General features: G+C 45.9%; 1 protein-coding gene across 1 annotated transcript in view; it reads right to left on the reverse strand.

Annotated features, from left to right (window-relative positions):
- Positions 1–2278: 2278 nt before the first annotated feature.
- Positions 2279–13902, reverse strand: part of LOC142261050 (uncharacterized) — an 83815-nt gene continuing 72191 nt past the window's right edge. Inside the window, exon 4 of the mRNA XM_075332090.1 lies at positions 2279–2919. Within this exon, the coding sequence (XP_075188205.1) occupies positions 2279–2919 (641 nt within the window). The remainder of the gene's footprint in view (positions 2920–13902) is intronic.

Here is a 13902-nt window from a genome sequence, read left to right on the forward strand (position 1 = left end):
TGGTTTGTTCTCCTCTGTATTGTTGCTGAAAGCTCTGCTGAACTTCTATCTGAGTTATCTAATGATAAGTAGTTCATGCTTTTCCCCGTGTCCCCTTTGTGTTTCTATAGTTGTTTATTAGTGGGGTTGACGAAGAGCTCATCCCACCAGTTCCCTATTCATGGCCCAGCATTAGGGATACCTAGGGTCAGGTATCTGGCTTGGCGAATAGGTACGGAACCTATTTAGGGTGTTGATGGACCCCAGGGACCAGCAGTAGATTAAGTCAGGGGTCACAATCTTCCTAGACACAAGGTTTCCCTCCCATTCCCTTTCGCCATCCGCTTGGTACTTCCCTGTACCTAGCGTGACACTAGGATGCAGTGTGATTCAATTCTCCCCTCACTATTTTTGTGTGAAATGTCTACAGCTGTGCCTCAACTCCAGAGGTCCTGAGGCAAAATGATCACATCTAGACAATAGCTAAAGACAGGCATGAAGAATATATTGTATATTACAAGCATTTATTAACAAAACAACAAGGTTTGAAATGCAATTATATACAATGTGATATACTTCAGAGTTCCTATCTCCAATCTGGGGCTGCGCTTTTTAGTAAATAAAGCAGTGGACAACCTGAGATTAGTGAATTATCTAAATATAATCCAGTATCATAACCTTTCACAAATGTTCCTAAAGGCTCTCGAAATACCCAACTTACTAGCAAAGTTGAGTCCGAATTTCCATTTTGTGGGATCTCAGTGTGCAGAGCGGGATCCCACAAATATTTGCAGCTGCTCTAAGCACGAGACATTGCTCTCTCAACTAATCCAGTGCGGTCACATACTTTTTTAAGGTTTTACTGAACTGCTTAAGAAGGATGCCGCAGAGCTGGGGTCATAGAGCTCACTCTTTCACTGTGAGTGATCACTGAGGGTTGTGGGATCTCACAACCTGTAAGTTTCTTTTGGGGGACATTAGAGACACTTCTTATAAAAATTGTCAGAGGAGTTTAGTGAAAGAGGGTGGTGCCTGAAACGGTCAGACAGATTCACAATAATTTGTGCCCTTTTATGATATGTGATTTTGACTATTGTACTTTTATTACTTTTACTATTTGTTAACCAATTACCATATTTTTCAGACTTAAAGAGACATTTCTACCCCACCAAAAAATGTGTAGGAAGGGAGGGGTGATGTCTCATAGTTCGAATGCCCTCGAATGAGGCTGAACGGGTAGCGGTGGAGGAGTAGGTCACAGGAGGCAGGAACCAGCGCCGGGGCTAACAATGCGCCCAAAAATAGCGAAAGTGAATATTCACTGCTGCTCACTCCCATAATCCTGTCTACCTCTAGCCACTAAAGCCGGCATCGAGGGGTGGGAGGAATTGTAGGCATGGGGATCAGTGACTATTCATTCTCTTTAATAACAGGCACATGATAACCCAGCTGCCAACTTAATGCTGCGGCTGGGTGATCACGAGTGTCTGCTATTAGAGAATGAATAATCACTGCTCCCGAAGCCCATAATCTCGGGTGTGGGGAGCAGTGAACATTCCGGCAGCTGATGTTCGCGTGTAACTGCAGGTGTATGGCAGTGACGTCATGCGATGCGCCGCTTACACACTGAATTCACTTGCCAACATCAGAGACAACACCGCACACTGGGGGAGCAGAGAGATGGTGAGTATAATCATTTTTTTTATGTCTGCAGTGTGATGAGGGACATGTATAGCAGGATGACAGCAGAACCAGACATATCATTGGTGGAACCTGCAGCCCCAGAGGTAAGGGGGCCCATTTTCACCTGTAAATATCAAGATGGGATCCTATATACCAGGATGAAAGCCATATACACCAGGATGAGAGACACATAACTGCAAGGGGCCCAGGATGGGGGTCATTAGTACAGAATTGCAGGATATTACCCCCTATAACAACGTCAGCAGCAGATCCCCCCCCCATAATAGTCCATCATGACTACAGTTTTTCTTTACATTTTTTTCCTATTTTCCACCTCTAAAACCGAGATGTGTTTTATGGTCATAATAATACAGTAAGTTTAAAAAGAGAGAAAATTGTGCTTTCCATGACCAATTCTTACTTGAGCAATTGATTTTTGGATAAAACCTTTTGACGCACGGTACATCATGATGGCTTCTCCCATGTGACTCATCTGACAACAGGACCTGATTAATGATAACATTTGCCAAATTCCAAATGCAAGAATGGCTCCTCTACTGTGTGGGTTTTCTCATAGTCAACAAGAATTGATATACCATTTGAACATTTCAAATATTCACATGAAAGAGGTTCCTTCCCTGTGCGGCTTCTTCAAATGTTTAACAAGATCTGATTTCTGACAATAACAATTTCCACAATCAGAACATAAAAATGGTTTATCCCGTGTGTGAAGTCTTCCATGGTCAACAAGAGTTGATTTCCTAGTGAAACATTTACCACATTCCAAGCATGAAAATGGCTTCTCCCCCGTATGAGATTTTTGATGCCAAACAAGAAGTGATTTCTGAATAAAACATTGCTCACATTCTGAACATGAAAATGGCTTCTCCCCGGTATGAGATCTTTGATGCACAACAAGTTGTGATTTCCAATTAAAACATTTCCCACACTCTGAACATGAAAGTGGTTTCTTCCCTGTGTGAGATCTTTGATGCACAACAAGTTGTGATTTCCAATTAAAACATTTCCCACACTCTGAACATGAAAATGGCTTCTTCCCTGTGTGACTTTTGTGATGCGAAATAAGATATGATTTCCTAGTAAAACATTTCCCACATTCTGAACATGAAAATGGCTTCGCCCCTGTGTGAATTCTTTGATGCTCAACAAGATCTGACTTCTGAATAAAACATTTCCCACATTCAAAGCATGAAAATGGCTTCTCCCCTGTATGAGATCTTTGATGTATAACAAGAGCTGTTTTCTGAATAAAACATTTCTCGCAGTATAAACATGAAAATGGCTTCTCCCCTGTGTGAATTTTCTGATGTCTCATAAGGGCTGAATTCCGAATAAAACATTTTCCACATTCTAAACATGAAAATGGCTTCTCCCCTGTGTGAGATCTTTGATGCACAACAAATTCTGATTTCCAAGTAAAACATTTCTCACATTGGGGGCATGAAAACGGCTTTTCATTTGTGTGAATTTTTTGATGGGCAACAAGATTTGATTTCCTGGTAAAACATTTCCCACACTCTGAACATGAAAATGCTTTTTCCCTTGTAGGAGTCATTTCATGTTCCACATCCCTTCTGTAACTTTTATTTTGCTTACAATTCTGTGATAAATCGGAATTTTGGACTTGTTTGCAAAGATCTGATGATAGAGCTTTCCGAGGAAGGACTGGAGGTATATCTGGGACAACAGCATGCTCTTCATATGTGATACTTTCATCATCTGTCATAAATTCTGAAGATATTAGATCTCCATCTGAACGCCCAATACAGTCATCTGCTAAAAATAAACACAATGTTATTTATTTTTAATGATATGATGTTGATAGTACATTTATTTTTTTAAACCTTAGCATAATTAAATTAGGAAAAATGTATTCTGAATCTGTTGTCCAATTTCGATATCTAAAGGTCGCTTTACACGCTACAATATATCTTACGATGTGTCGGCGGGCTCACGTCGTAAGTGACGCACATCCGGCATCGTAAGTTACATTGTAGCATGTAACAGCTACGTGCGATTGCGATTGAACAGTAAAACCTTCATCGCATGCACGTCGTTCAATTCCTAAAAATTCAACGTCAGGTTGTTCATCATACCCGGGGTAACACACATCGCAGCGTGTGACACCCAGGGAAAGATGAACAGATCTTACCTAGGTCCCGCGGCTCCCGCCGGCAATGCGGAAGGAAGGAGGTAGGCGGGATGTTTACGTCCCGCTCATCTCCGCCCCGCCGCTTCTATTGGCCGGCTGCCGCGTGACGTCGATGTGACACCGAACGTCCCTCCCACTCCAGGAAGTGGATGTTCGCCGTCCACATCGAGGTCGTATGGACGGGTAAGTACGTGTGACGGGGGGGTTATTCGTTTGTGCGACATGTTCAACAAATTGAACGTGCCGCACATACGATGGGGGCGGGTACAATCGCATATGATATCGTATGCTGGATCGTATTGTGTAAAGCAGGCTGAAGAGTTACATCTTCGATAATTCGGATCTCCCATTCCTAGCACCAGTTCTCTGGAATGTGTTACAGTAAATAATCTGATTGATTGTGACAATGTGACTGCAGGATAATGAGGGACAGGGGGCTCCTATACTGTCCCTCATGCTGGATTACCCCTGAAGATGGAGATGCCGGAGTCCCATGCCTTACTATTCTCCTGACCAGATCTAATCTGTTATCCCCCCGGGGAAGGAAGGGACAGGAATATGATGGATACACAGATTAAGACACATGGGAAACACAGATTAAGACAGACGGAACACATTGCAAACTCACAGAAATAAACAGAGACGAAAGCCCGCTTTACACGCTACAATATATCTTACGATGTGTCGGCGGGGTCACGTTGTAAGTGACGCACATCCGGCATCGTAAGTTACATTGTAGTGTGTGACAGGTACGTGCGATTGCGATTTAACGTTAAAACGTTCATCGCATGCACGTCGTTCAATTCCTAAAAATTGAACGTCAGATTGTTCATAGTACCCGGGGTAGCACACATCGCTGTTTGTGACACCCCGGGAATGATGAACAGATCTTACCTGTGTCCTGGAGCTCCCGGCCAGCAATGCGGAAGGAAGGAGGTGGGTGGGATGTTTACGTCCCGCTCATCTCCGCCCCTCCGCTTCTATTGCCCGGCTGCCGCATGGCGTCGATGTGATGCCGAAGGTCCCTCCCACTCCAGGAAGTGGACGTTCGCCGCCCACATCGAGGTCGTGATGGGGGGTTAATCGTTTGTGCGGAACATTCAACAAATTGAACGTGCCGTACATACGATGGGGGCAGTTACGATCGCATACGATATCGTATGCGAAATCGTAACATGTAAAGCAGGCTTTAGGAGAATAGCAAGAGCAGAAAGGCAGCAACAAAAAGACCACAAGGGTTAACACTACAACCACCCGTAAGTCTGGATCACAACACCTCACCAGACCAGTATAGGTAAACTTAAACTAGCATTAATGAAATAGTTCAGCGATACTTTCTCCTCTACAGCATGTGTTCAAAGACATTGTCAAATAGGACCTTAAGCAGTCCTATAATAGGCATATAAACAGTGGGGCCGCTAGGAGGATGGGGATATGAAATTGCTCAGTTTGCACTCCCTTTTCCCTAACGCCAGTTCAGCAAGCCAGCCTGTCTTCTGTTCAATTCATTTAGACTCCTGTAATTAAGAGACCTTGGGTTACATCATGTCACATGACTTTGAAGTCATCAAAGGTCCTTAATCAATCAACCTTAGAATACAACTGATAGGATCCCTAAGAGAGCGGGGTTCCTGAGAAATTGCACAGTTTGACTCCTTCCAACACTGGCCCTGAGAGTAACTAGGGCTTATTTTTTGAGTAGGGCTCATATTTCAAGCATTCTCCAAAAATCCCGTAAAATCATTATAGGTCTTATTTTTGGTGTAGGTCGTCTTTTCGGGGAAAAAGGGTATTCATAAACCCTCTGCAGGTCTTTGAGCTGCCTTCATAACAACATAGAGAAGGCACTAGAAACAAACAGAAGGAAAGACAATACATTTGAAAAAAAAAAAAAACAGAGCAGAAAGCCTAAAGATGTAAACACAAAATGAGTGCAGAAAGAAAATGAGTAGAGATTTCTTACAGGATAGAGCTGGAGGAAACACATCCTGAGGAACATCGGGATCTTCTTGTTTACAGTTCTGTGGGAGAAGAGGACGGGGACATCTCTCTGGTGTTGTCCTCTTACTGGATAGAGCTGGAGGAGACACATACAGGGACTGAATTCATTCCTTATATACAGATAATTATAGGCCGTGTGTATTTAGTCCTGTCTATTACCTGGTGATGTGAGGGGCTGGGGAACCTCCATCATGACGTCCTTGTACAGATCTTTGTGTCCTTCTAAATACTCCCACTCCTCCATGGAGAAATAGACGGTGACGTCCTGACACCTTATAGGAACCTGACACATACAATGATACCGTCACCCCCGATCCCTTCATAGCGTTACTGTATAATGTCCCAGCATTCCCAGCAGTGTCACCTCTCCAGTCAGCAGCTCAATCATCTTGTAGGTGAGTTCTAGGATCTTCTGGTCATTGATGTCCTCATGTATCGGGGGGTGAGGTGGAGGCCCCGTGATTGGGCTCAGGAGTCTTCCCCATCCCTCAGACACAGGGGCCTGACAGCGCTGACTAGAGGTCTTCTTCACTACTGTGTAATCCTGGTTATGGAGAGACACAGTAATAAATCTCACTCCAGACATTTCCAGGGTCCTCACCTCTCCAGTTCTGTCCATCTGTTATTCCCATAGATAAGAATGATGTAATGTGACGTCATCAGAATCTCTCACCTCTCCAGTAAGCCAGAAGAGGATCTCTAGGGTGAGGTGTAATATCCTCTCCGCCATCTTGTCCCTGTCCATATCCATTGTGAACAGAAAATTTTCTGAAACAGAAAAAAATCACTAAAAGGATCTGATATTATAAGGACCTGAATGGGAAGGAGATGAGCCGATATGTAACATTAATGGAGATAATAATGGAGAGAAGATATCATTTGTGTAGGAAAAAAAATTTCAACATGAAATGAAGTAGCAAAACCGACCCATAAAAGTATTGCACCTAAAAAGGGTATCAATGAAAAACTCAGCTCATGAAACAAAAACAAGTCCTCACTCAACTCCGATGTCGGAAAATGGAGACACAAACCGATTTTTTAATGTTTTGGGTTTTTTTTGTTTTTTTTTTACAAAAGTCTGATTTTTATTTACTCCTAGAGATGAGTGAACCTGAAGTTCGGTTTTCGGTACAAACTCAGACTTCTCCAAGATAGCAGAGTTCAGTTTTGGGTTCGGGAGCTTTACGTCTGCAAACCACTCTCGTGTGATCAGATGTATTGTATACCAAAAAATAAAACTGAAAAAATCCGCCCTCCCCTGTTAGTGATCTGTTTATGGCTGCATGTGGGCGGAGACCCGAACTGCCAATCAGTGACTTCAAATAAAGTTCAGGTCAAGTCCAAGTCCAGAACCGATCTTTATAAATGTTCACCGAGACCAGCAGAAGCCGAACGTCCATGGGTCCGCTCATCTCTAGTCACCACTTAGATAAGAGATGTCTGATATTGCCGTAATCACACTGACCTGGAGAATCACGCTGACCGCTCACTTTCAGCACATCGTGAATGTAGTAAAAACAATAAAAAAAAAAAAATGGAATTATTTTTTTTTAGTCACCATTTCACCGCACTTGAAATTTTCCTTAATTTCCAGTACATTTTATGGTAAAATTAAAAACAGTGAGTCATTTAAAAAAAAACAAAAAAAAAACAAACAAACCGATCCTTCATACGGCAATGTAGGCAGAAAAAAAAATAAAAGAGCCGCGCAGTTACTCACAATCATGTAGCATCAGGAGCAGAAATCCAGCCGTCTACATAAGGCACAGACATTTTATTACCGCCTCTGCCTTCTCTGTCACTGTATACACAGCTCTGCGGTGCAATGCAGCTGGAATGGTGAGGGACCTGACAGTGACACAGAGCTCTGTGTGAGAGCCCATCCACCATCGCTACTTGCCAACTGTAATTTTATTGGGGTCTGGTGAGTGCAATTATTTTTTTCGGGGGGATATTTGCTTTCTTTTGAGGGCCGCCGCTTTCTTTTGGGGGTGCCTGCTTTCTTTGATAAAAGTCCTGCTGTATTCTTTCTGAATAACGAGTACAATGCAAGTCAAGGGGAAATGCGAGTCATTTCTGCTGCACTCAACAAAGAGGTCTGGGGGCCTGAGGAAAAGGATGAAATGGATGGGAAAGTGATGAAACTGAATGGGGAGAGCCTGGAAGAGAAGCCTGCATGCATTTCTGTTGCACATATGGTTTCTGGGAATTGGATGTCCCAGTTTTATGCCACTTTTACAGATGCACAAGAACACCTTACCTAAATTGCACTTTACAGGCAAAAAGGTTAAGAAACAGTTTTTCCTGCATAATCACTTGTATATAAAAGGCTAAATAAACCGGAGGAAAAAAAAATATCCGTTTTAGCGTTTGTTCACACGCAGTGTTTTGTTTGTTTTTTTTACTTTTACATTTGGGAGAGTTCTGACAATATACATTTTGTAGGTCCCACTGTCATACATAATTTCTAGTTAACTATTCCCCAGCACTTTACAAGGCCAGCTAGAACATGCCCGTTGGTATGTAGATCTTTGACCTGAGGGGCCTCAAGTGGTCCTGTAACATATACATTTTGGAGGGACTGCTGTTAATTATATATTTGGGCGGTCCCTCCCTCATTGAGACTCAGGTAGTGGAATACATATTCAATAGAAGTTTACAATGTGTCCATTGTGTACCCTCCTCCTCCTCCTCAAATTTCCCGGTCTGGACCGTAAACTTGTGTGTAAGCCAGAAGAACGAGAGCAGATTCTGTCTTGGATGGCAGACAACAAGGCCTCTTTGCATTTTTTAACCAGCAACAAATTTTCCACAACCACACAGTCTACTGTGAATACACAGAAGGCTGGCCCATCTAATCCTCAACCTGGTTCTCCTTCCTCCCTCCATCATCAGTCACAGGAGACATATGACCCCAAGCTTGGCCACTCTGAGGATCTGTTTTGGATGTATCCTTTTGTTGGCTCTGGCCTCTCACAGTGCAGCATTGAAGAGGGATGTGAGGAGGTGGCGTAAGTTGATGCGCAAGTATTTGAGGACCTACGGCCAGAAGAAAGCCAGTTTGAGGAACCTGATTTACTGTCTCCAGAGGTGGATGTTGGTGATAAGACACAGTTGCCATCAGGTCAGCCTACAATCTCAACTGGGAAGGAGGATGAGATGGAAGACGAGGTGGTCGATGAGGAGTCCACTGATCCGACCTGGACCATTGACATGCATAGCCAGCACAGCAACACAGAGGAAGCTGGATATGTAGCAACAACACAAGCACCAAGGGGTAGTGGTTTGCCCAGAGTGAGAACTGGGTCAACTGTTCCGAAGAGCACCACAACTGTGGCCCACTTCAAGGCAAGGTGGTGTTCAGCTGCTGTCTGGAAGTTTTTTTTCTGAAAGTCCTTCAGAGAAAAACATTGTAATCTGTAGCATCTACCATACCAAGTTGAGCAGAGGCCCGGGCAAAGATAACCTTACCACCACCAGTATGCGGAACCACATGGCAGCCAAGCACCCCAGGAATTATTATTATATTTATGTCTATAGCACCAACATATTCCGCAGCGCTTTACAATTCAGAGGTTCATATACAAGCAACAGTTAGAGAAAATACACTAATTATAGTAAAAAAGATAACCCTGCTCATGAGAGCTTACATCTACAATGAGGAGGTGTTGGGGGGATGGGGGGGGGAGGACAAGGTACAGGTGCTCACTTCCAATGACAATCCAACCATCTCAAAGAAATGGGGGATAGATAAATGCTGCCTGAACCAGTCAGCCGATCTTTGAGATACTTTTGGGTGTGGTAGAGTTTGATGGAGAGTTATATTGTGAGAAGTCGTGGATGGACTATGTGAATTTAATTTGATTAAGGAGTGTGATAGGCCACCTTAAAAATATGTGTTTTTAGAGAGCATTTGAAGTAAGGTGTAGTTCATCCTGGTTTCTTGGGTCAAAGCATTCCAGAGGATTGGTGCAGCTCGGGAGAAGTCTTGGATCCGGGAGTGGGAGGTTTGGATTAGTGTGGATGTTAGTCGAAAGTCATTTGCAGAGCGTAAATAAGGGTAAGGTGGTAGACAGAGATGAGGGTGAAGAAGCTGGGGGGGGGCGCACTGTGGAGAGCTTTATGGGTGAGAACATGCAATTTGAATTGTATCCTGTGATATATGGGCATCCAGTGTAATAACTGTCACACAGCAGAAGCATCCGATTAACGATTAGCCAGATAGGTGACCCTGGCTGCAGCATTAAGGATGGATTGTAGAGGAGAAAGTCTAGTTAGGAGGAGACCAATTAATAGAGAATTGCAGTAGTCAAAGCAGGAGGGGATGAGGGCCACTGTGAGGGTTTTTGTAGTTTCCATGGTAAGAAAGGGGCGGATTCTAGAAATGCTCTTGAGGTGCAAGCGACAGAAGCGGGTAAGAGATTGTATATAGGGGTGAATGACAGATCAGTGTCGAACATAACCCCCAGACAGCGAACCTGAGTTACACATAGAGACAGAGATGTCAGGTTTAGGGAGGTTAGAAGATGGAGGGAATAGAAGTAGTTCAGTTTTGGAAAGGTTAAGTTTCAAATAGAGTGCAGACATGATGTTGGAAACTGCAGACAGACCCTAGCTGAGTAGGGCTGAGCGGATCCGGACTGTAAAAGTCCTGATCCACGCGGTTTCCACAATATCTGGCTGCCGTACCTGAGCCCGGGATTCCGGGTGCACAAATCGGATTCGGCAATTAAAGTAAAAATAAACTAAAGAAAAAATAAGTGAGAGTTTCATACTTACCGAGACTTGGAGTCATTGGCGGCACACTGCTTCCGGGTCGCGCATTCACTTCCTGTACTGTGCATGCATACACACAGTGTTTTCCCCGCCCACCGGCCGTCCTCTCGTCTGTGATTGGTTGCAGGCAGACGCGCTCCCCAGCCTGTGACAGTCTCTGCTGTAGTTATCGCTTATCGCTGCTCAGTAATAGGCTACACTCAGAGCTGGCAGTGTTCTCTATGGCTGCTAGCTGTGACATGTAGTAGAGCTGGATGTGTCATTGTTGGACATTGTGTGGATTACACCAGAGCTGCAGGGTGTTAGGGGTTAATAAAGTGGTGAAGGAGGGTGCGTTTTGTACTTTATTCCAAATTTTTCTGTGTGTGTGTTTATTTACATTCGTTTACAGGTCTGTGATGCAGATATCTGATAGACGCCTGTGCCATCACAAACCTAGGGTTTAGTTACAGCTGTGCACTGCTATTAACCCATTATTACTCCGATTGGCACCGCATCAGGCCACCGGGCAGAGCCAGTATCGCACCGGGATTGTCACATCTAATAGATGCAGCAATATCGGGCAGCTGCGGGCTGACAATACCATGGCTGGGGATGAAAATTGGGGGGAACCGCACGTCTGGGTTTTTTTTTATTATTCATTTAAATAAAAAAGACACATGTGTTTTTGTTAGGCCGCAGTCACACTTGCGAGGGACTCCCGCGAGTCTGACATCGCAGCACAGCCGCGCACATTTCTAACAGGAGCGTGCATGTGTTTCTAGGTACATGCACGCTCATGTTCAGACAGCGGCAGACTGTGTCAGCTGATGTCATGTCAGACTTGTACGAGTACAGCTGTGCACTGCTATTAACCCCTTATTACCCCGATTGGCACCGCATCAGGCCACCGGGCAGAGCCAGTATCGCACCGGGATTGTCACATCTAATAGATGCAGCAATATCGGGCAGCTGCGGGCTGACAATACCGGGCGGCTGTGGGCTGAGAATACCAGCCCCCAGCCGGTGTTATCATGGCTGGGGATGAAAATTAGGGTTTTTATTTTTTTTTTTATTTATTAATTTAAATAAATTAAAAAAAAAAAAGGCCAGAGTCACACTTGCGAGGGATACACTGCTTTCCCCGCCCACCGGCCGTCCTGCCACCAGTGATTGGTTGCAGTTGTGGCGCCTGGACAAGCCAGGGGCCACAGGTAGCAACACACACACACCCCCACCCCCAGCAGTTCACAGCAGACATCCCCAGTGAAACTTGATTCCTTTCCTCGGGCTCAGACAGACACACCAGGTGGGCGGAGTCAGGAGATGGAGACACCCACCCAGGAGTTTAGCTGGCCTGAGGCAGGAAACAAGCCAAGACAAGTCTAGGAGAGGAAGAGAGAGGAGGTCTGCAGAGAGGCAGACGCAGACTGGGGCCTAGGTTGGAGCCTAGGGCCCTCGTGCAGCAGAGAATGAGGCAGACGGTAGTGGCCGTCTGCAGGGAGCCGGGCAGACAGTTGGTGGAACCGCAGGTAGCCGGGGCTGGGCGGTGGCCCTCCGGTACTGAATCGGGGAGCCAGCTGGAAACCGGAGCGCAGGAGGAGCGTACAGAGGGTGCAAGAAAGGACTTACATTACCAACCTGGGGTCAGGGGAAAACACCGCAGCCGCCTGTGGGACCCGTCCATCCAGCCGTTTGTTTCAGCAGAGACTCTGTGTGCATCATTGGGCTGAGTGAGTACCACCGTGCCGTGCGGCACAGCGCTGCCCCTGTGACCCTGCACCTCGCCAGGCCCTGTAGCCTGCCTGCCATCCATCCCTACCCATCACCGGGCCCCGGGACAACCAACCCCCCTACCCACGGAGGGGACATAACAACTACGCTGCTCCCTGTCATCGCTCCCGGGATCCCCGTCCAGAGCAGCGGTGGTGTCACAACCTCACCACAACCGTGGGTGGCGTCACGGACAATCTCCCTTACCCAATCCCCTTTTTACTGTGGAGCGTGGGATCACAGACCGGGTCACGCCACCGTGATACCCACAGAAGTGACCCCGTGGCCCGGATCTGAGTACCCCTGATCCACGGGCGACACACAGTCAGCTAACACGCTGCTTCTCAAGGTGGGGGCGCGTCTAACTGCAACCAATTACACGCGCCGGTGGGCGGGCAAAGTAGTGAATATAGGATTGTCGGCTCCGGAAGGGAAAAGCGTGACCCGGAAGGAGTGTGCCACTGTGACACAGCCTCTGTGAGTATGCCGCGCTCGCTCCTACCGCCTATCCTCTCCACAAACGTTTTTAATCTCCGGATTCCGGTCCCCATTAACTTATATGGGCACTGGATTCCGGAGCGGATCAAACTCTTTTTAAAATCTGGCTGTGATCCGCCGGTCCCGGTTTTTGGCGGGTTCGATCAACTCTATAGCTGAGCAGAACACCAGAGTACCAAATTTTTGTCTGCGTGTCAAACCACTCCCATGTCACTTGTGCTATGGCATTCACAAACTGCTGTCCTGGAATTAGGCGCTCATACATCCTGCCCACAAGCTGCGATTGAACAGACACAGCAAACATCATCCACATACACTTTCTTGTCCCAGCGAAGCGTCTAGTTGTCTGTGCCTGAGACTTTGTAAAGGAACCATAAATACCCAGCTACACACCCACAGGCACAGAATCTAAACTTGTACATTGCCAAATTACTAGCCATGGAGATGTGGCCGTTTAGGCTTGTGGGAACCCAGTGTTTCCATGATCTTTTGGCTGTGGCTGCCCCATGATACAGTGTTCCCAGGTGCCACTATTTTGCCCAGTGTGCCATCCTCACGTTACACAAGCACGTGTTAAACAATCTCAACCATGCTCTGACCAATGCCGTAACCGGAAGGTCCACCTAACAGACACGTGGACAAGTTGTTCTGGACAGGGACGATACATGTCTGTCGTGGCACAATGGGTGAACCTGGTGGCGGCTGGGACAAAGTTGCAAACTGTAACATCACACATCCTACCCACGCCAAGAATAGTGGGCCCATCTTCTATTTGGGTGTCCGCCTCATCATATGCCAATTCCTGTCTCCCCTCCTCCTCCTGATCCTCTGCTGAATTACTCTCACCATAACTGCCAAGCAGGGAGCTGTGCAGCAGCGCATTGGCAAAGCGGCAACACGCTCTGCTGAAGCTGATCTGTTTAGGTCAGAAACTACACACTGCAGCAGAGTTGTGGCAAGGTATAAAAGAACAGACCAATCAGTGGCTCTCCCTGCTCCACCTCCAACCCGTTCTGGTCATCTGTGATAATGAGTGTAAC

The sequence above is a fragment of the Anomaloglossus baeobatrachus genome, unplaced genomic scaffold (assembly GCF_048569485.1).
Source record: "Anomaloglossus baeobatrachus isolate aAnoBae1 unplaced genomic scaffold, aAnoBae1.hap1 Scaffold_205, whole genome shotgun sequence".
Lineage (NCBI taxonomy): Eukaryota > Metazoa > Chordata > Amphibia > Anura > Aromobatidae > Anomaloglossus > Anomaloglossus baeobatrachus.